At 38.7% G+C, this 21388-nt stretch overlaps 1 protein-coding gene across 1 annotated transcript in view; it reads right to left on the bottom strand.

The window, feature by feature from the left end:
* The window catches only part of SND1 (staphylococcal nuclease and tudor domain containing 1), a 411376-nt gene that overhangs the window by 223327 nt on the left and 166661 nt on the right, over positions 1-21388 (bottom strand). The window contains exon 12 of the mRNA XM_082694082.1: positions 2522-2622. Within this exon, the coding sequence (XP_082550208.1) occupies positions 2522-2622 (101 nt within the window). The remainder of the gene's footprint in view (positions 1-2521; positions 2623-21388) is intronic.

The raw sequence follows: 21388 nt of genomic DNA on the forward strand, positions 1-21388 counted from the left end.
TATTCATACAACTTTTTTATAATATTATTTGGAATGATTTGCAAAAGGACAGAAAATTCAGAAGAATAAAAACAAAATCAAGGCAAAGGGAAAAGTAAAGAGAAGCTATGAGTAGGAATAGAACATAAAAAGTGTAAGAAGCATTAAAAGGTTCATCTTCCAGAAACATCCTATCCTTGGCAAGGATGTCCCAATAACCAAGCAAAAAGGGAAAACTATCCAATACAATTTCTCCAGTACTGATTATATAATAATAAAATCAGGGATCAATAGAAACAACTGTCCCAGTATTCCCTGTTATGCTTCACAAAAGGATGCAATATAATAAACAAATAATTCAAAAGCCTACTGAAACTCCAACCATATGTTGAATACTGAGACTACAACAGGGAATATAAGTGACAAAAATCCCTATCTTTAGGGAGCTTATGGTCCAGTGAGAGTTTGTCTCAAAAGTATCCATAAATCTCAGTTATTTCTCCTGAAGGCAGCCTAGCAGTTGCTTCACACAGTTTAGTAGAAACAACTCTGTGAAGAAACTCATCATGCTTCCCAAGCACCTTGCTAGGCTGGTCTAATCAAGGGGACAATTTAGGTATCTGGAAGAATCGATATCCTGGTAAATACTTTGGTAAATAATACCAAAATAATATTCCTTATAATCCAGTTATAACAACTGAGAGGTAGAGAGAGGTCAAGGTTACCACCTCTGACATGAACCTGAAGTACAGATAGTCTATGCTGTCAGTTAAGACCCATCAACTTGTGTTAACCAACCAAACTGAAAAAATGATTGATACCTTCTTATGAAGGCTTGAGAACCTGACCAAAACCTTGGCTGCACAGAGAGCCACCTAACCTCTGCAGAAAGGATTGCTAGTCTGAAGAAGTAATCTCCATTAAAGCCAAGATCAACACAGTAGAAAACTCAAGGTTTCATGGCATGGAGCATGCCCACAACACTCTACTATGGAATTCTTAAATGAACTGTTTCAAACTGCCCTATAGAAAGAAAAATCTCTGTAACACACTCAGATTATGCAAATTTTAAATAGCATGCATTTACTTTAAGAGTAGACCTCAGTGGTAACTAAATGAAATAACCTACTCTGGTGGATTGTCAAACATGGGTGGAAACATCTTGCAAAAATAAAGATGTGGATTTTTAGAGTACTGACACTTGTTTTTTACTAGCGAATTAGACAGCAGGAGCAGTTATTTACTGACAGGACTCCTTGTTTGTGACAGTTAAAATTTTAATATACAGGAACACTAACTTCCCAGCTCTCCATGATAGAGTAGCATGCATCTAGCTCCTGAGAAGTACTGCAAAATGGAAATAATCATTCGTGCAATTTACACAGACAGAAAAATGACCAAAATATGGCCTAATCCCTCCCTTGTCAAAAATATTAACTGATTTGTCAAGATTCTGCTTCTAATAAAGTGTGTCACTTGTGATGGTATTAAGGTAGTGACAACAAAAGCCTGTATTGAGTTCCTCTCCACAAAGTCTCACTGTTGTGTGAACAGTAAGGTTTATATAAATACAGGAGTGCTAACAGTGACCAAAAATAGTTATTGCCAAAGTGTGACAGTGCGAATGAACAGGAAAGGTTATTCTTTGGTACGAGAGCTTCTGGAAGGTAAATTAGCTGCTAGAGCCTCTCTTTCCTTTCAGAGGCACATAGCAGCTTAAAGGGGTTTCTCCTAATGCGCTCCATTGTACTTTCAGTAAGACAATCCCTGTTTTGATGGGAAACCTATTCTTTTCTTCCCCTCCACTATGCCCCCTTAAAAGAGAAGAAAAATACCAGTTTGGTAACAAACAGCATTTAAGATTGTTAACTAGAAATGGAAACAATGATCATGCTGGTATATTTTACACAGAGTAAGAACTGCTACTGGGGACTGACTGACTGTTTTAATATTCATTGTGGTAGCATGCCCCAGCGGGCTGCAGGCTTCCTCCTTCCCCTGTCAGATACCTCCCTTGAAAGACTGTTCATCAACCAAGTTCCCAAGGGACTCTGGAATAGAACAGGATATAGCTAGTATAAAAGAGAAAGGCCCCATCATCTATTGACAACATACATCCATACAAAGAAAATGTCCAACGAACCCTTCTCCCCCTGCTCTCCCTTTTTTTCGTATGTGTGTGTGTATGTGTGTGTCTGTCTGTCTATAATTCAACTTCCTAAATTAACGTGCAGATAATTCTTCCACCTAATGTTGGATAGTACCTAGGGCCTGACAATAAATGGCATTATTAATAGTAATAATGTATGCTACATAGTGCCAAGCACACAGAGCCCAATAAATCTTAAACAATAATGAAAGAATATGATTAGCTAATGAATGATTATAAAATGCTTTGCAAATATAAAGTGCTACACAGACATAGTAATTAAGAAGCACTGTGTTAGGAGCAACAGAAAGCAAATCAGGGAGAAAGAAAGGAGAGACGTGACTGAGGACAACTTGCAGCTCTGGCTGAGTCCCTGCTGGCCAGAACACTCACATTCCTCCAATGGTGACAGTGGCACATGTCCGCTCTGAAAAGGCAGGCACCGTCTCCGTGGCTGGGCTGGCCGGTCTAATGTAGTCCACAGTCACATTGACCTGCAAATAAAGAATCACGGGAGTTAAGGTTGAGAGTTTGCAACACAGCTCACTAGCAGCTATATGTGCCTGCCCAGTTGTGAAAGATCACCTCACCCATTTGGATTTTCTGCGCCAAACATTTTAAAAAACAAAAGCCGAAAGACAGCTGAACCCCAGACTGGGAAAAAAATATCTGCAAATGTCTTATCTGACAGAGGACTGTTCACCAAAATATAAAAAGAAGTCTTAAAATTCAACAGTAAGAAAATGAACAACTGATTTAAAAGTGGGCTGAAGATCTGGACATCTCACCAAAGAAGGCTTTCAGAGAGTGATGATGTTCTCCATCGTGTAGCACTGGGGAAAGAGAAATTACAAAACTACGGCGCTACAACTATGCTGGGGTGGTCCACGTCTAAACACAGACAACAAACGCTGGCGTGGGTATGCGGCAGCAAGGACTCTCATTCATTGTTAGTGTGAATGCAGAACAGTGCAGCTACTTTCAAAGCCAGTTTCGTGGTTTCTTATAAAACTGAACATATTTTACCATACACGCCTCGGTATTTATCCAAATGAGCAAAACTTATGTCTATACAAAAACCTGGATAAGCATGTTTACAGCATCTTTACTCATAACTGCTGAAATCTGGAAGCAACTAAGTTGTCCTTCAGCAGATGAACATACAAACACACTGTGGTACATCCAGACACTGAAGTATTATTCAGCACCAGAAAGAAATGAGGGGGCGCCTGGGTGGCTCAGTCGCTAGACAGTCTGCCATCGCCTCAGGTCATGATCCCAGGGTTCAGGGATAGAGCCCTGCATCAGGCTCCCTGCTCAGTGGGAAGTCTGCTTCTCCCTCTCCCACTCCCCCTGCTTGTGTTCCCTGTCTCGCTGTCGTATAAATAAATAAACTCTTTTAAAATTTTTTTTAAAAAAAGAAGAAATGAGCTCTCATGCCATAAAAAGACTTAGAGGAACCTTAAATGCCTATTGCTAAGAGAAAGAAGCCAACCTGAAAAAAAGGGACATATTGTATGGTTCCAATTATGTGACATTCTGGAAGAGGCAACATTATAAAGAATGAGAACAGCAGTTGCTGGGGGTCAGGGGAAAGAGAGATGGATGAACAGGAAAAGCACAGGGGATTTTTAGGGCAGTGAAACTATTCTGTTATTAGACAATAATGATGGACACATGCCATTACACATTTCTCAAAACTCAGAGAACACAGAACACTGAGAGTGAACCCATTTAACTATGGACTTTAAGTGGTGATCTATCAACGTAGGTTCATCAATTATAACAAATGTACCATCCTGGTAGGGGCTGGTGACAGTGGGGGAGGCTGCGCTTGTGAGGAATGAGGGCATAAATGCGAACTCTCCACTTTCTGTTCGATTTTGCTATGAACCTAAAACTGCTCTAAAAATTTAAAAGACTGATACCGAAAGAGAAAGACAAATGGCCGGACATTTAAGGTCCCACGGATATTACACTTGACAGAAAAGAGGTTGGCAATATTCCTGTAGGACTCCTAGATAACATTATGTAGAGCAGTTCTTTAACCTTTTCAGACTCCTTTGAAGATCTGTTTTTTAAAAATATGAAATGCCTCTACAGATAAACTGCGTGTTATTTCAGTCTACCATAACTTTTCCAGAACCAAGTTAAGAAACATCAAGGAAAACAAACAAGATGACAGTCACAAGGATGCTCGGGACTGGTATCACAGTACATAAATAAAATGACACAGCTAACCACATCCAGTGCCAGTATAGTTGAAGGTAGGAAGTTTGGAGAAAAGTAACGACTGAATGGGCCAGAAAAACTTTAAATTTCAAATGAAGAAAGGATAGGTGTACAAATAGGTTAGGAAGCTAGGAACCTAAAATGAGAAAGCTGTCGAATCCTAATATACAATATAAGGAGATGGGCATACCAAACAATGAGCTTTCTTTATGAAAACATTTAAGAAGGAACAAGTATGTAGTATCCATTAATAAACATGCAGTGTCTGTTTCACAGAATTAAGGCTCATTTTGGCCATGGCCAAGGCTTACATATCTGCATGGAAGAAAATACACTAGATCAAGCATCCTGAAGCCATCCTCATAGTCAAAGTCTAGAACCTCATTTTCTAAACATGTCTTTAGTTCCCACTGATCAGCTTAAAGACAGCATATTGAATAGACATCAAGTTCAGCCACAGTGCTGGTGAGCACGATTAAAATCCTTTCAAACTGTCTGTTCCCCAAAAACTCATTTTAAAAATGAATACAAAAATTTTGAAAAGGACAGCTGCCTCAAAATTTGGACTGTCAGATCACTCATTTGAACACTCCATCTAATCACGATTTAAAAGCAACAGGGAGCCCTATCACAGAGAAAGCCAGTTAAGGACTGAAGGTAAGGTAAATTATGAGAAGTACTGACAGAACACAAGTCAGACAAGAAGAAAATATACAGAAGACCCTTAAAGTCAGATATATTCACTGAAATTGTTGCTAGGTCTCATCGACTTGTCTAAAGCTAAGGAGATGGGTACCTTTGAGGGATATGATCAGACTAGGAGAAGGGATGAAATTTAACAACTAGGCCCTCCTTCAGTAAGGTTTTAATAGTTTCCCTGTATGCAGGGACATAGTTTAATAGTTTATTAGTTTATTAATTTAATAGTTCCCCTGTATGCAGCCAGAGTTAATACAGGCCAAAGACAGAGCAAGAAAATAGAGGGGCTACAAACAGAAGCACAGCTGACTCAAATTCCTAGGAGAGGAAAAGCTTGTCCCCAAGTTACCTGCAGTGACACATCCTGAAACTCTATACCCTGGCAAGGCCCTACAACTAACTTATAGAAGCAAGAAGAGAGCCAGGAGAGCACATGGAAATCTGTTTAACTCATGGCAAAATCACACAGGAAACTAGCAGTGTACAGGAGCTAAACCTCAAGGGTGCCCACACCAAGGAATGTAAAGGAATTTAGGGTTAAGTTTAAAAAGGGCATAGCCACAGAATATGGTGGACTGGGGGCATTTGGTGTGAAGCCAAAAATTATATGGCACTGAGGAAAGAGGTCCACATATCTGTGCTCTCACCTGATCCAGCTCAAACCCACAGTTCTACTCCAATGGAAACATTCTTCCTTGCTTAAAAATAAACTATGAATCTCAAGGTTACCTTGCACCTGCTAATACCAAGCCTCTACCTCAGCAGACAGGAGAGTAGGATAGTAGCTCTTCAGTGCAAATACACTGCACAGAGTAACATTAGCTCTTACACAGAGAGCATTAGTTCATCCAGAAGACCAAGTGAGTAATGGTGGCGATGATGATGGTAGTGGTGGTGGGAGGGTAATGGTAATTAACAAAAATGAATACATGACCATCCTCCAGTTCAGAAGGCGAAAAGACACCCTATTCCAAAACTGATTTTCAGGAAAATAAGTGGGAAGACCAAACAAACAAAACTTCAATTTTCACTAACCTAAAGAATCAGTTACATTCATCTCCCAGTTAATTTCTTCCATTATCTAGGAAAATAACTGAAAGTAAGAGATTAAAAAAGAGCTCTCTGGGGAGGGAACATTATTAAAGTAAATTTCAAATACAAATAGAGGCCCTGAGAACAGCCCACAGCCAAGACACACACCTGCAAGCAGCCACGACAAACCAAGAATTAAAGTCATTGTATAATTAGCATTTATGTCCCTCTCCTGTGGGTTCTGAGATGTTTCTCTACCTTGCAGCCATCTCTAGATACTCATCACTGACTTGTCAATCACTTAAAAAAGAGCCACAATTTAACCAGTTTCAATTAAAACTGTAAATCTTAGCAAGGTCTTTGAATAATTGATAACTAGTTTTGTGCTTATGGGTTACCTACATACAGAATGGCAGGAATTAAAAAGTAGCAGTTGATGCAGATAGTTTCCTCACTTATCAAGCAAAAATACTCCTGGAAATGTTTAGTACACAAGTATTTTACATGTATATAACACAAAGACAGGGCCTGATCTCTGATCTCTCTTTACAGCAATGACCCCAAGGAGCCCTGGACTCTTGCTTGGTTCCACTTGTCATTCTCTCACAGAAGAGTCACATCCCATCTTTGGGTCTCACTTTTTCACCTGGAAAATTTAGAGCACTAGACTAGAATTTTACAGTATCACTAAAACTCTCGAATTCCAAGACAGCCAGATATGGCCTATTATATGGCATTTTCTTAAGCCTCTGTAATTCCTACCTTACATTTACAACATACTGGAACACACAGATTGCAAATTCCAGGAAAAGGCAGGTCATGCCTCTTACTAACACTGTCGTCACAGGGCCTGTACAGGAGTAGCTGGGTATACGTAAATACCTGTTGCATGTAACCAGGAGCCCTTTCAGACATAAAATCCTAAAGGACACCTTTGAAATGAGAAGGATCAATTTTGAGAACTATTTTGTCAAGCTGTTGACCTTTCCACTGTTTTATATGACAAAAATGTATTTATTTAAAAGAGAGGGGAGAGGAGTATTTTGAAATCATGATAAAATTTTAATCACAGCCATTCCTGTAATAGGTTGAATAAGCAAAATACATGTAATTTCCTATATTATTTGTTTCTCAAACACATTTTTCAGAGAAAAAAAAAAGGTTAGAGGGCAATGTAATTTGACCTATCCTTGGTCCACTAGATTGTAGAGTATTTCTTTCAAGGACCTTGCAGAGAAATGAAGATGAAAACGTAAGACCAAATTTCTATCAAATCTCTTATAAAGCATGGAAGCAATTTAGTTCAACAGAATAGCTTTAGGCCACACCTAAAGAACTATGAGCATCTATGGATGGATATTCTTCATCCAACTGATCTCTCAAAAAGCAAAACTACCAAAGAACTTCATAGACTTTATGGTAGTGATGATAATGAAATGACAAAATGACAAAATCTGAACCGTGTATAAAGGACAAGGAAGGGAGGAAAAAACAACTGCATATCCACAATATTTCCAGGTCACAGCCTGAGTTTAGTATTAATGTAACTAGGGCTGTTATGTAAGGCTATTTTGCATAAGCATCATATAATCCCACCCACTATTCCACATGGCCAATCATAAATTCACTAGGAGCTGTAATAAATACCCTGCCTCTGGAAATCAGCTTTTAAATGATCCATCACTCTCATAACAGAATTTCCAGGTAGTTATGAAAAGCTTCTGTGTACCCCAGAAAAGACAACATCGCCGTCTGGGCAAGTCCAGCTAATGCACCCAGAAGACAAAAGTAAGTAGAACAAACTATTTTACACAGCTTAAATAAGAGCATGGACTCGAGCCCACCAGGCTGCAAGGTTTAGTTCCCAGCAATTCTACGTAAGAGCTGTGTGAGCTTTGATAAGTTACCTAACTCCTCTGTGCTTCAGTTTAACATGGATAACTCTGCCCATCTCACAGTTGTAGGAAGAAATGCATTAATATACACAAGGCATTTAGAACAGAGCCAGACTCAGAGTAAGCTCTATGTGTCAATTATATTTAGATAAACATGCACTGATTTTCTTAGAGAGCCGGGCACAAAGTTAGTACTAAATAAATGTATGTGAGATAAATAAGTACACGAATACATACATATATGCAAAAATAAGATGCATGTTGACTTAAATCATTAGACTACTGAAATCATTAGGTAGAAAGACTCAATTAAATACACTTTTCTCCTTAAGGAGCCACAGCAAACAAGAATATGTACTTCATACATATTCATCCCAACTTAGAGATAAGTGGGGCTTATTTTAAAAAATGATACACTATTTAGTATTTATTTATACTTTTTCTAGATTAATTTTGTAGGTACCAGTTATTGAAGATTTTATTTACCAAAGATAATTAAAGCAGAGTGTGGGAATAATCTCAATTAATAGGTTAACTAAAGATACTTCAAGAGGATACTCCTTGCCTTACTAAATCAGGAAGACAATGAACAAAGAGACCAAGTCTCCACTTATCTGGACAAAACAGGACCTTCCAGAATACTCCTCAATATTTATGTATGCTTAATCTTTCTTCTCTGCTAAAAAGCACCTTACATATTAATTTAAAAATATATACATCGCATATTTTTACATTTTCAAACAAATCTTAATTACCCATTCACCTAGATACAGGATGAGCTTCAAAACAGCTGCTGAGGAGCCGCTTGGTCCTGCTTCTGGGCATGTGCTAATCTTACCTCCTAGCCAAGCCAGCTAGCTACTCAGATACAAGCCTCGTGGAGCCACTCAACCCCCACAACAGGACATCACATGTACCTCTCCCTAGACAGCATGGGGTCACAGGAAGACCATGAGTCACAAATGAGAGCAACATACGACATTCGTATTTTCTAGTAGCAACATTGAAAAGGGAAAAACAGATGAAATTATTTTTAGTCTTTCCTATTTAACTAAATATGTCAACAAATAACCAACATGAGAAAGGTACTAAGATTATTTTTCCTTTGATACAAAGTCACTGAAATCGGTGTGCTTGCTGTGGGTCTAGTGCGTCTCCATCCAGACCGCACACCTTTTAAGTGCTTGGGAGCCACCTGCTGCTCTCGTCACCACCTGGGACTGCGCACACCCAGACTCTTCCTTCAGGCACAAGAGTCCTAGCGTCATCCTCTCTTATAGAAGCCTACCTATTGTGATTCTAACTTTCTCCATTTCTTCCTGGGAGCTTCTGCTATCTTCTCTTAAGAATTCCCTGTAAACACTCTGAAACCAAATAGGAACAAACATCTTATGAAAAACCAGGTATGAAAAATAAAAAAGTTTATCCTTCATTATCTTAAAAAAAAAAAAAAAAAAAATCTGGGGGTGCCTGGGTGGCTCAGTGAGTTAAGCCTCTGCCTTTAGCTCAGGTCATGATCTCAGAGTCCTGGGATCAAGCCCTGCATCAGGCTCTCTGCTTAGCAGGTAGCCTGCTTCCCCCCCCCCCCTCTCTGCCTGCCTCTCTGCCTACTTGTGATCTCTCTCTCTCTCTCTGTCAAATAAATAAATAAAATCTTAAAAAAAAAAATGTTACTGGACTTGACCAGAAAGCTTTGGAATTTTCAGTTCCTAAAAACAATTTTGGATGAGACACTAAATTTGTACAAAGGGAAAAAAATTCCTTTAATTTATGACTATGACTGTAAAATATATTCTGTTTGTATTTGATGAAGATACTTTTCAATCACTTCTATCATTCCAATGGCCAAGTTTTATTTATTCTTGATTTGCTGGCATAATTCTAGAATTCTTTATCTTAGGAGTTGGAATTTATTCTACTGGATGGATGGTGACTAGAAACTCAGGTTAATGAAATACATACTTTCGTAGTGATGATGAATACTTCTGCTGAGTATTGATTGTTATTATTAGAAAGAAATTGAGCAATTGGTGGATGTGAACTATTTATTTTTATAACCACAATCAAAAAGCTGAAATTTATGTTTCATTAGGATATCACTGAGCTCAGATCTGTCTTAAAACAATTTTTACAGAATGCCAAACCGGGGAACGTAAGCAATTTTATAGATAATGGACAAAAAATTATACACCTACACTGCAAAGATAAGGAAACAAACGAATCCTACCTTCTTACTTCTCCAATCCAGCCTTGGTGTACTGTGTAACAACCCCCCCCAACTTTGAAATCACTGTAATTAGGTGCTAAGGCTGGTTGTTTATTCACATATATTTATGTTGCTCTCACCCATCTATAATCACCCTTCCCAACTCCCCCAGAGTCAGAACTATTCTGAGCATATTCTAGTTGCATCAATGGAATGTTAACCTATGGTGCTTACAAACCTCTATAAGCGCAAAGGCAAGGAGCATTTTTATTTGATGTATTTCTGACAAAATGAACTCCTTACCCCCCACCACCTTGCTGGATGGGCAGATGCTTTTATCTGTTTTGAGAGGAAAGGTAGAAATCCAGCGTAACACAGGGCCTGTGGAGATGCTGAGAGTCTCTACTAACATTAAGCATTCGTTTAAGTGGACATCACTGCTTCCTGATAAACATTCAGTTTGGTAAATATTTAATTAAAAGCATACACAGGCATGAGATCCACAAATACATGTGAAACATTTTATATAAGGACCCATTAGAGACTGGCAAAGATTGCTAGAAGTAGTGACTTGACAACCGTAACATTAAAATGGTCTCCAAATATTCCTTAGTTTATGTATGAGGTAAATAATGGCACATATAGGGCGCCTGGGTGGCTCAGTGGGTTAAGCCGCTGCCTTTGGCTCAGGTCATGATCTCAGAGTCCTGGGATCGAGTCCCGCATCGGGCTCTCTGCTCAGCAGGGAGCCTGCTTCCTCCTCTCTGTCTCTCTGCCTACTCGTGATCTGTCTGTCAAATAAATAAATAAAATCTTAAAAAAAAAAAAATAATGGCACATATACAGTTTCGAAAACACAGCTCTGACAACTGAAAATATTTCAAGTAAATCTGATAAGGATCACAGAAAAACAGAGACCACTATATGAAAATAACTGCATAGCTGCCAATATTTTCATTAATCCTCTAGAATCTTCAGTCCTTACAAGCATGCAAATATATATAAAAAGTATAATCTGTGTGTGCATGAATGCTCCCTCATCTTATTCATTACCATAACATGGTGTGACTCATCCCAATACCTAACTATAATAGTGAGGCCCCACAAGTAATACTGGAAACTGTCCCTTGTGTCTCCCATATGGTCCTTCTTACTCCTCATCAGAGCTGCCATCTCCCACTGCTTTCCTCCAGAGGATGGAAGTTGCGCGAGGGTCTTTTTTTCTCCCCTATACAAGTGTCAGTCACAGGCATCTGTGTCCAAAATTTCCAAGGTCAGCAGCAGTCAGGGGAAATTAAATCATTTCATCCAGAACTCTCCCTGGAGGAGTTCCAGCCACACAAGCAGCACAAATACACAGAGATCCTTATGTCTTTGTGTAGAATACACACAATGTCACTCAGTCTTTAAAACAGCAGTCATAAAACGGAGAGGCTCAGGGATATGAAGAAAGAGGATTTGCTTAATGGCATCTGAGAAGAAGAATTACTGGGGGAAAGGGGGATATTATTAAGACATGGATAAAAACAAAAATTATATTTTCTCTGCAAATATATGCCAGTCTATGAAGAAAATGTCTCCTCTTACCAAAAGGCCAAACAGGGGAACTTAAGCAATAAAGTGGGGGCTAACGTATTCACCTTGTCAAGAGTTCCAATAAATCCTTATTGCTCTGGGGGCCAGGTGTTGCTTGGGTGAGCAAAGCCAGTAGAAAAAAGCCATCCTGCATTCACTACAGTTCAAAGCACACCCTTTTCTCCAGCATGCCCATGAGCTGGCATTTAGAAGTCACTCAGACAAAGGGAATACATATTCAGGTAAATTAACTAAAGGGGTGAACTGGACTAAAAGAAGTGTATCATCATGCTCTGTAAGGAGAATTAGGAAGGAACATATAATAATTCTTAAGGAATGTCTGCCAATGGCACAAAGAAAAATAGCCAAAGGATATAGCTCTTCTGTATTTATACAAAATATTCTTGGTTTTGATGCAAAGAAAAGATTGCAAGACAAACAGATGTTAACATCATAGGTCTTTCTTCCTTTAGATAGATCACCCTCTCCCTGTATTTCACAGAGAAGACAGGGGCCTACTAAATGAAACGAACGAAGTTCCTTGATCAAAGGTACAGCATGCACACAGCAATAACATCTAAGGTCAATGCCTGAAACTACACACAGAGCCTGATCAAAGACCATCCTGCATTGCATCTGTGTGTCCACCTCCAAATCCAGGTCTTTTGACTTGTATGCAGCCACTGTTTAAAAGAATCAAAACAACCCCCCCCCAAAAAAAACAAAAAGCAAAACAACAAATAACAGTTTATATGCATACAGTCAACTCCCCACCCCACAAATACATATTTGGAAACCAGGTGAACATAGAAATGGATGGTAACCCTATGTGAAATGTATTACTTACATACCTAACAGCCTAAATTCATGCAACTGAGCTCTAGGCAGCTATATGGAGAAATCTGCTCCGAGACTCCTGGTTCCCCAGTCTCCACTGCTAACCCTTCAGACACAGGAAGCAGAAAAATTGCTCAGATTCTTCAAATAAATAAATAAATAAATAAATAACAGAACTACCATAAGAACCAGCAATTCTACTTCTGGGTATCTTCAATTGAAGGAGCACCTGGGTAGTGCAGTCAGTTAAGGGTCTGACTCTTGGTTTGGGCTCAGGTGGTGATCTCGGGGTCGTGGGATGACTCCCCACTCAGCGTGAGGTCTGCTTAAGTTTCTCTTCCTGCCTCTTCCTCTGCCCCTCCCACCCCGCTCCGCACACAAACACTTCTCTCTCTCTGTAAAAAATAAATACATCATTAAAAAAAAAAAAAAAGGACAGAAAGCAGGGCCTCAGAGATATTTGTAACCCATGTTCACAGCAGCATTACTCACAATAACCAAAAAGTGGAAGCAACCAAAATGTTCACTGATGGATAAATGGATAAACAAAAAGTGGCGTATGTCGTATATACACGCAATAGGATACCATGGCCTTAAAAAGGAAGGACACTAACACATGCTATTACTTGGATGAACCTCAAGGACATTATACTAAGTGAAATAAGCAAGTCACAAAAAGAAATACTGCATGAGTCCATTTATATAGGGTATCTAGAGTAGTCAAACTCAAAGAAATAAAGCAGATTGGAGGCTGCTAGGGGGCTAGAGAGAGGAGGGAATGGGGAAATGCTGTTAAATGGGTAAACCGCTTCAGTTGTGCAAGATGGAAGAGTTCTGGAGTTTAGTAGTGCTGAGTTATGCAATCACACTTAAAAATGGTTGTGATCATACATTTTTGTGATGGGCATTTTACCACAACTAAATATATCTTTTTTGTTTTTTTGCTTAGGATTTTCTACTCATGCACATTCCATTAGGCAGTAACCTAGCAGCAGCAGCCAGGTAAAGGTCAGACAACTCTTATCTCATACCTAGCCAACTCCAGAATCTCAAGAGGATACTCCCATCACATTCCCAGAAAACAGATGTTTACCCAAAGGCAATAATAATGACAAGTTATGTCCAATAACCCACTGAAATAAAGGAGCTGTCTCGGGCGGTCGTGGAGGACAAATTATTCCACCCTTCTCAGGATATGAAATACCTTTATGTATTTTTCTGCTTTCTAAACAGAAGAGTGAATTCAAGCTACATGTCTAGGTACCACAAGTCTAACTAAATGTTGCCTGCTTCACCATTTCTCAGCAGCAGTCATAGAGTAAGACAGATTAATCTACAGCTCATTGACTTCCTATAAATTTGTCAAATAATTTTGGATGTGTTGGTTGTGCTTGGACACATTTCCTCCAGGAGGAATAGACCTCTCTAAGAGATATGAAAGTGTAGATTCAGATTTGGGGGGAAATTTCATTGTGTCCCACCATAATTTTTCCATCCCCCACCTGATTCTCCAGTGGAATCTAATCACTACTGCCCATGCTTTTATCTAATAAGCCTTCAACTTTCATGTGCTTCTCTAAGCACTATTTTCCCACTGTTGGCAGGAATTGGTACAATATCTTTGGAGGTCAAATTGACACTGTACCACCACTTACAATGTAGATGTCCTTTGACCCAGCAATTTCACTTTAAGGAAGTTAGTCTATAGAAACAAAGATGTATGTGCAAGGACTCTGTCCTTTGCATTCATGGTAGTTTAGCACAAAAGCATAATTACAAGTTGTGATCTATCTCTCATAGCAGCCCACGAGTTCCAAGTTGGTAGTGGTCATGGCTCTTTTTCCACCACTGTATTACCAGCATTTCTCAGTAAACATTCCATGGCTGTTGAAAACAAGGGAGATCTATGCACTCTGTTTTGGAAACATGGCCAAGTAAAAAAGCAAATGTGTAATGGTACATATAATACAATCCTATTTGGGGAAATTCAGGACACAGAAAGATAATCCAGAGGAACATACCTAACAAACTGTAGGAATATACCTACAATTACAGGGTACATTCAGTTCTTTTTACGCCGTGAATTTCCACGATTAAAATTTGTAAGTTACATTTCGAAGAAGAAAAATAAGATTAAAGTTAAGGGGAAAAATGGATAGTTGCAATAAAAATATAAAGAAGAGAACATGCACCTTTATTCAGAGCAACAACAACAAACTAGCCTGCTCAAACCAGACACTTCAATACTGAATATATATTTACATCACACTAGTTCCCAGGCTGTGGCCAGTGTCACCATTTGGTAGTGTCTGCCAACCAATAAGAATTATGCAGGGCAGGCTAAACACTGTTAGAAGAACACAATCATGAGGGCTTCCGGGTGCCCAGTGGTATACTGTTTCCATGGCAGGTGGGCATCACTATCTGCAAATGAACTGCCAATCTCACTGTGAGCTGATAATGATGCTGCTGCCACCACCTGCCTGCCATATGTTTTCTCTACCTGTCACGTAACAAGGAACTGCATTTTGGCATGCTGGTCACTGACAAGTCCGACACTACTGGTCTATGTTTGTTATACCTAGCTGCAGCCCTTCAGGTAGCTGAGGAACAGTGGATGAAAGATACAAAATATTACTCTACTGACCATTCACTAAGCCCCAGTATTTTGCAGCAGGCTAACCTGCTGTTCTTTTTTTATTCTAAGTCCAACAGTTCGTAGTGTCTGAAGGGCTGTGCCCCATCCCCAGTTCATACCCTGATCCTGTACCCCACTGGTAGAGCGGACAAGGAGGACAGGTTTCCCACTGCAACAAACGGACTTCATTCTGTCTCCCTAAATCATCACAGAATAGTCAATAAAACCTGATGTCAACCCATGGGGTTTCCTTTTTTAGTATAATGTACTGTACAGATCAGCAAAGGCTGTGACATCATGAGCCAAGAACTAGGGGTAATGGACCAATGTCTCATAGCAAATAATCTGAAGATAATCAAATATGGTAAAATATGTTTGGTGTGCCAATAAACTGCCACCAGTCAATGCCCTACTATACCTCTAACTCATACATTCCAGTCTGTATCTAACAGAGAATCTCAAAATATAAAGCTTGCTAGCTATACCTAGGCAACAATCTAGTAACTAGTTTCCAAAAAGGAGAGCCAGAGATTTTCAAAACCAAGTTTGGATAACACACAGTGAACATACAAATGGAATCAGTCACACTTTAACCAAGTGTCTTGCATTCCCATTAAAAATGGGAACTTAAAGGTGATTATCCAATAGCACTTTCATGAATTATCAAGTCACTGTGCAAGTATGTATTTCCCTTAATGAGGGGATTCCTCATACATTTCAAGGGCTGCCCCTACTATCCATTACTTAACTCAATGGGTAAAATGTCAACTAGCAATAGCATCAAGAAACAAATACCAAATGCTTCTCATCATTCATTCAGCAGCCATTCCACCAACAGAGAGATGTGCCATTTCATCTCTGAGATAAAATTTACATAAAATTCACCAGTGTAACCATTTTATTTTATTTTTAAGATTTTATTTATTTATTTGACAGAGGGAGATCACAAGTAGGCAGAGAGGCAGGCAGAGAGAGAGGGAAAAGCAGGCTCCCCACTGAGCAGAGAGCCCAGATGTGGGGTCTGATCCCAGGACCCTGAGATTATGACCTGAGCCGAAAGCAGAGGCTTAACTCACTGAGCCACCCAGGCACCCCCAGTGTAACCATTTTAAAGTATACCAGTTCAGTGGGTTTTAGTATATTCACAACTCTGTAAACCATCACCATTATCTAATTCCAGAACACTTTCATCACCCAAAAAGAAATCCTCTAGACATTAAGTAGTCACTCCTTGGTCCCTCCTTCCCCCAGCTCCTGGGGAACGTTAATCTACTATCTCCTTGTGTCTGTCTATTCTGGACATTTCACATAAATGGAAACATAGAGGAAGCGGTTCCTTTTGCATATTCTCTCACATGGTATAATGCTTTTAACGTCCATCCAGGTTGTTCCACAGATCAGTACTCGATGTCCTTTTATGGCAGAGTATGTGTACTTACATGTGTATACCATATTTCATCTATGAAGATACACTTTTTTTTTTTAAGATTTTATTTATTTGACAGAGAGAGAGAGATCACAAGCAGGCAGAGAGGCAGGCAGAGGGGAAGGGAAAAGCAGGCTCCCTGCTGAGCAGAGAGCCCGATATGGGGCTCGATCCTGGGACTCTGAGATCATGACCTGAGCCAAAGGCAGAGGCTTAACCCACTGAGCCACCGAGGTGCCCCTGAAGATACACTTTTGAGACTGCAGCCATAATAAGATAAAGTACATGGAGAACCACTTTAATAAGATCTTTTTCTAGTAACAATAATCTTGCTTTTTGTAATACCATGAAGTGCCTTGAGAATCAGCTGAGAGAGCAACTGATGGCATATGCAGAAGATTTACCATTAACCAACACAGGGAAGCCCTCTGAATCAAATCATATAAGATAATGATTTTAATCCCCTCATCTACCCAGTTCAGGGAACCTCAGCCAAATCCATCTTTTTAAAAAAGCCACTCTTTGGTAAGAAGAAAGAATTATTTTGGTGCCTAAGTCTCAGGGGGTGCTCCCTGAGTCATCAACCAATCAAGCAGCTACTTCACAGGAGCACAAGCTTCCTCACAACAGGTCCTTTGGTTAGGACAAACCGTACAGCACCACTGTTTAGACACAGTATGTTTACATACAGTATCTGTAGGTTTACATACAGAGTCTATGTAAAGATTCTTCCCAAAATTACAATCCCTATAGGCTTCTACCCTCTCACCAGCTATGTGTGCTTCTAGTTTTCTCGCACACACAACCCACTTAAAATGAACTGGACTACATTTCAGGATTCAAGGACTCCTCCATCATTACTTGGCCTGTTCGACTACATCCTTGGCACACACGGCAATGCAGCTCTCCCTAATGTGTCATATATGGTAAATTCTATGTGAGTCTTTTCCTACCAGCTGCCCTATACCTCTCCTGCCTCCACCTCTAAGAGTCCACAATGGAAAAACTAATGAGAAATTCTTCCACAGCACAGTAGTGTAGGAATAAACAGAAAGACCCAATGAACCCTTCTCCATAATTTGGCATGGAAAGAATTTTTGTCCTTGTGCCACTAAAGAAAAATCTCTCTCTCTCTTTTCTCATGAGATGTCATCTCATCCACAAGACAATTGGTTTACTCATCAGGTATTTTTGAGTTATAAAGTAATCTGTTCATTAAAAGACCAGCCTAACAAGACAGTGATGATATTTAAAATATTCTGTCAAATACAGAATTACCACACAAGTTTAGACAATTTCATGGGAAATAAGAACACAGTCAAAACTTCTAGCAGCTCCTGAGACAACTACCAAGATGACACTAGAAAATCAGCAACTGAGGTTTATTGCAATAAGAATTTCTTGCAACCACTGGCCACAATCTTCATGCAAACTACCTAAAGGAGAGACTTCTCAATCTCAAAAGAATCATCTAAAGCCCAATCATTTAAAGAGTACCTTCCAGAACAACCACTAGGTATAAGAAATAGAAATCAAACTTACTATGTTAGAAAAATATCAAGCAAAACTGCTACATGTATATGTACATACATACACACATACACACAAGAAATCAAATAGCAACTAAATAAATATATTAAAGAACAACACTGAAATTTCAAGTTAATTAAGTGCTGAAACAGAAAAGATGGGTCCATAGTAAGATCCTTATTTTCACTGTAAAAGATAAACCAATATGCATAGATATGTTTAGTTTAAATAAACTGATGGGGGCACCTGGGTGGCTCAGTGGGTTAGGCCTCTGCTTTTGGCTTGGGTCATGATCTCAGGGTCCTGGGATCGAGTCCCGCATTGGGAACCTGCTCCCCCCCCCCTCCCCGTCTGCCTCTCTGCCTACTTGTGATCTCTCTCTCTCCCTCTGTCAAATAATTAAATAAAATTTAAAAATAAATAAATAAATAAACTGATGTGTTTATAAATATAATGTACAAAAGAAATGGTTATAACTGACAGAAGGTTATAAATAGAAATGCTTTATCATATCTAATAAAGTGAGTATTCTTAGTGACTGACATATGCTAAAATTCCTACAAGTAAACATCATGATAAACATAATTTAGCAAAGAAATCAGTAAAATATTCAATGATAAGTATGGGTTCAAAAGTCTAAAAAAGTCCCTTAATTAATAAGAGAGTAGGCATGTTTGAGATACTTTGATCTGGAGCAAACAGGGAGAACAGAGGTGAATTAACTGGTATTGATCTAATAGGCAACTCCCAAATATAACACATTTTTAATAATTCCACAATTTATTAGTAGTCCATCAATATCTGTAAGCAAGAGCCCCACCCCTTTCTTCATTTTTGCTTCTCTTGAACACTGGGGGAATACTTTTTTTAGCTGCTTGGAAGCAGCTGGGCTGTGGAGCAGAAGGAAGACACAGTAACATCAACAACAGTTACTCACACAAGTTAAATAATATGTCCCCAAAATATGCAATAGTGGCCTTCTGCAATGCAAAATGGCAAAGTCATACAATCTGGAATTAGGCTAGCTTAGAAAGAGTAGAAATAGAAAATATATCTGTATAGTAAGTTACTTTAAAAAATGATTAAGATTTATATTATATAAAGATTTCATTTTTTAAATTCCAACTCTGCATTAGTTGATTGAGCTTTTAAGGGATAAAGTAAAAGGAATGCCATTTAAAATCAGAATGAAAGGGACCACAGTTATCCCATAAAGCAAACACATGCCACTACACAAGAGAAAGCAGATTCAGTGGAGTTATATAAATTCTCCAAATTTAAACAGCAATTCAGTGAAAGAGTTACAACTAGATCCTAAATATCAGAGCAAATAAAATCTGAGAGTACAAGAACAGTAATCCACAGTAAAATGAAGCCATTTCAGTAAATTAAATCTGTTATATGCCTAGAGAGAATTACAGTCTAGGAGGGTTAGCCCAAAAAACTTCCAAATCTGAGTCATTTCAGAAGCTACTCTTAAAATAAATGGATGATACAAAGTAAGTGGCTAAAGGATAGTTTATGAGATGGTTCAGACCGAGACCTCCAGCTTCTGTTATTAACTGTGGTTCCTCCAAAACTACTCGGCTTACAGCTATCCCCACTAATCTACAATACAAGCAAATAAAAAATAAAATTACAAGGACTATTTATTTTGTTGTTACATTGTTTTTTAAATACTGAAGAGAACAATAGAAAGTTTAAAAATTAAGCATTAGGGACACCTAGGTGGCTCAGTCAGATAAGCATCTGCCTTTGGCTCAGGTCATAATCCCAGGGTTCTGGGATCAAGTCCTGCATTGGGCTCCTTGTTCAGCAGGGAGCCTGCTTCTCCCTCTGCCTGCTGCTCCCCCTGCTTGTGCCCTTTCTTCTTTCTCTCTCTCTAACAAATAAATATAAATAAAATCTTTTAAAGAAGTAAGCATTGGAACCAGGCTAAAAGAAATGTAAGGAAAAAAAGAAATAAAATTCAAGTTTGCCATTAGACAATTAAAATCTCAGGAAACACAAAGCTGACTGAATGAGATGAAATGCACACAACTGAAGGGGGAGAAACTAGCACACTTCTTAAATGACCAAATCCTATCTTTAAAAAGTACTCAATACCGGGGCGCCTGGGTGGCTCAGTGGGTTAAGCTGCTGCCTTCGGCTCAGGTCATGATCTCAGGGTCCTGGGATCGAGTCCCGCATCGGGCTCTCTGATCGGCAGGGAGCCTGCTTCCCTCTCTCTCTCTCTCTCTGCCTGCCTCTCCATCTACTTGTGATTTCTCTCTGTCAAATAAATAAATAAAATCTTTAAAAAAAAATATTAAAAAAAAAATTTAAAAAAAATAAATAAATAAAAAGTACTCAATACCATCAATTAAAAGACATGGGATGACTCTTCTATACTTTAGATCCTCTCAGGTATAAAAGTCAGTGATTCTGTATGCTCAGGAAATTGATTTGATTCTGTTATACAGTATACCCTGTTTACTAAAACATAAAACCGCCCTATCATAGGTCTGAAAACTCAAGATGATTCAATTGGTGTAATTAAATGACAGTCATTGAAATTACTACATTAAAAGGTCACTGAAGGGCAACCCTCTTGAGTCCCCTCTCCACCTCAGGAGCTCTGACTATCACTTTTGCTATTGCTCAGTAAGCCCTGCTTTGCTGCCCACCAAATTAATTAATTAATTAATTAAAATAATAAAAATTTATAATTAAAAAAGATCATTTAAGGATGTGAGGGAGCTGTTCAGGTTACACAGTAAATTGAAAAAAAATATGGTCAAATAGATTGATTCCAGCAGAAACATATAGAAGTTTTTAAAAATCCCAAAATGTTTACAGTAATTTAAAATACTTTTATTTTTCCTTTATACTTTCCAAACTTATAATGAGCATACACTGAATTTACAGCCAGGAAAAAAAGTAACTAAAGAAGAAAAGCAAGAGATCATCATAGTTAAGGTAGAATTAAAGTAATTATAGGTAACATAATAATAACAATAATAATAATGTAACATTAGTGACATTCCTGAAAAACAGTAAGCTGCACATCACTGGTAACAGGGGAGACTATACTCTCTGGCTGCATGTAGGTCATTATGAGGCTTGTAATCAACTGACCAATTTTTATTCAGTGCTCATATATTTTTACCTCCTTATTTTCAAAAATAACTTACAAATCAATGGTAACCGT

This window comes from Mustela nivalis (assembly GCF_964662115.1).
Source record: "Mustela nivalis genome assembly, chromosome: 12".
Lineage (NCBI taxonomy): Eukaryota > Metazoa > Chordata > Mammalia > Carnivora > Mustelidae > Mustela > Mustela nivalis.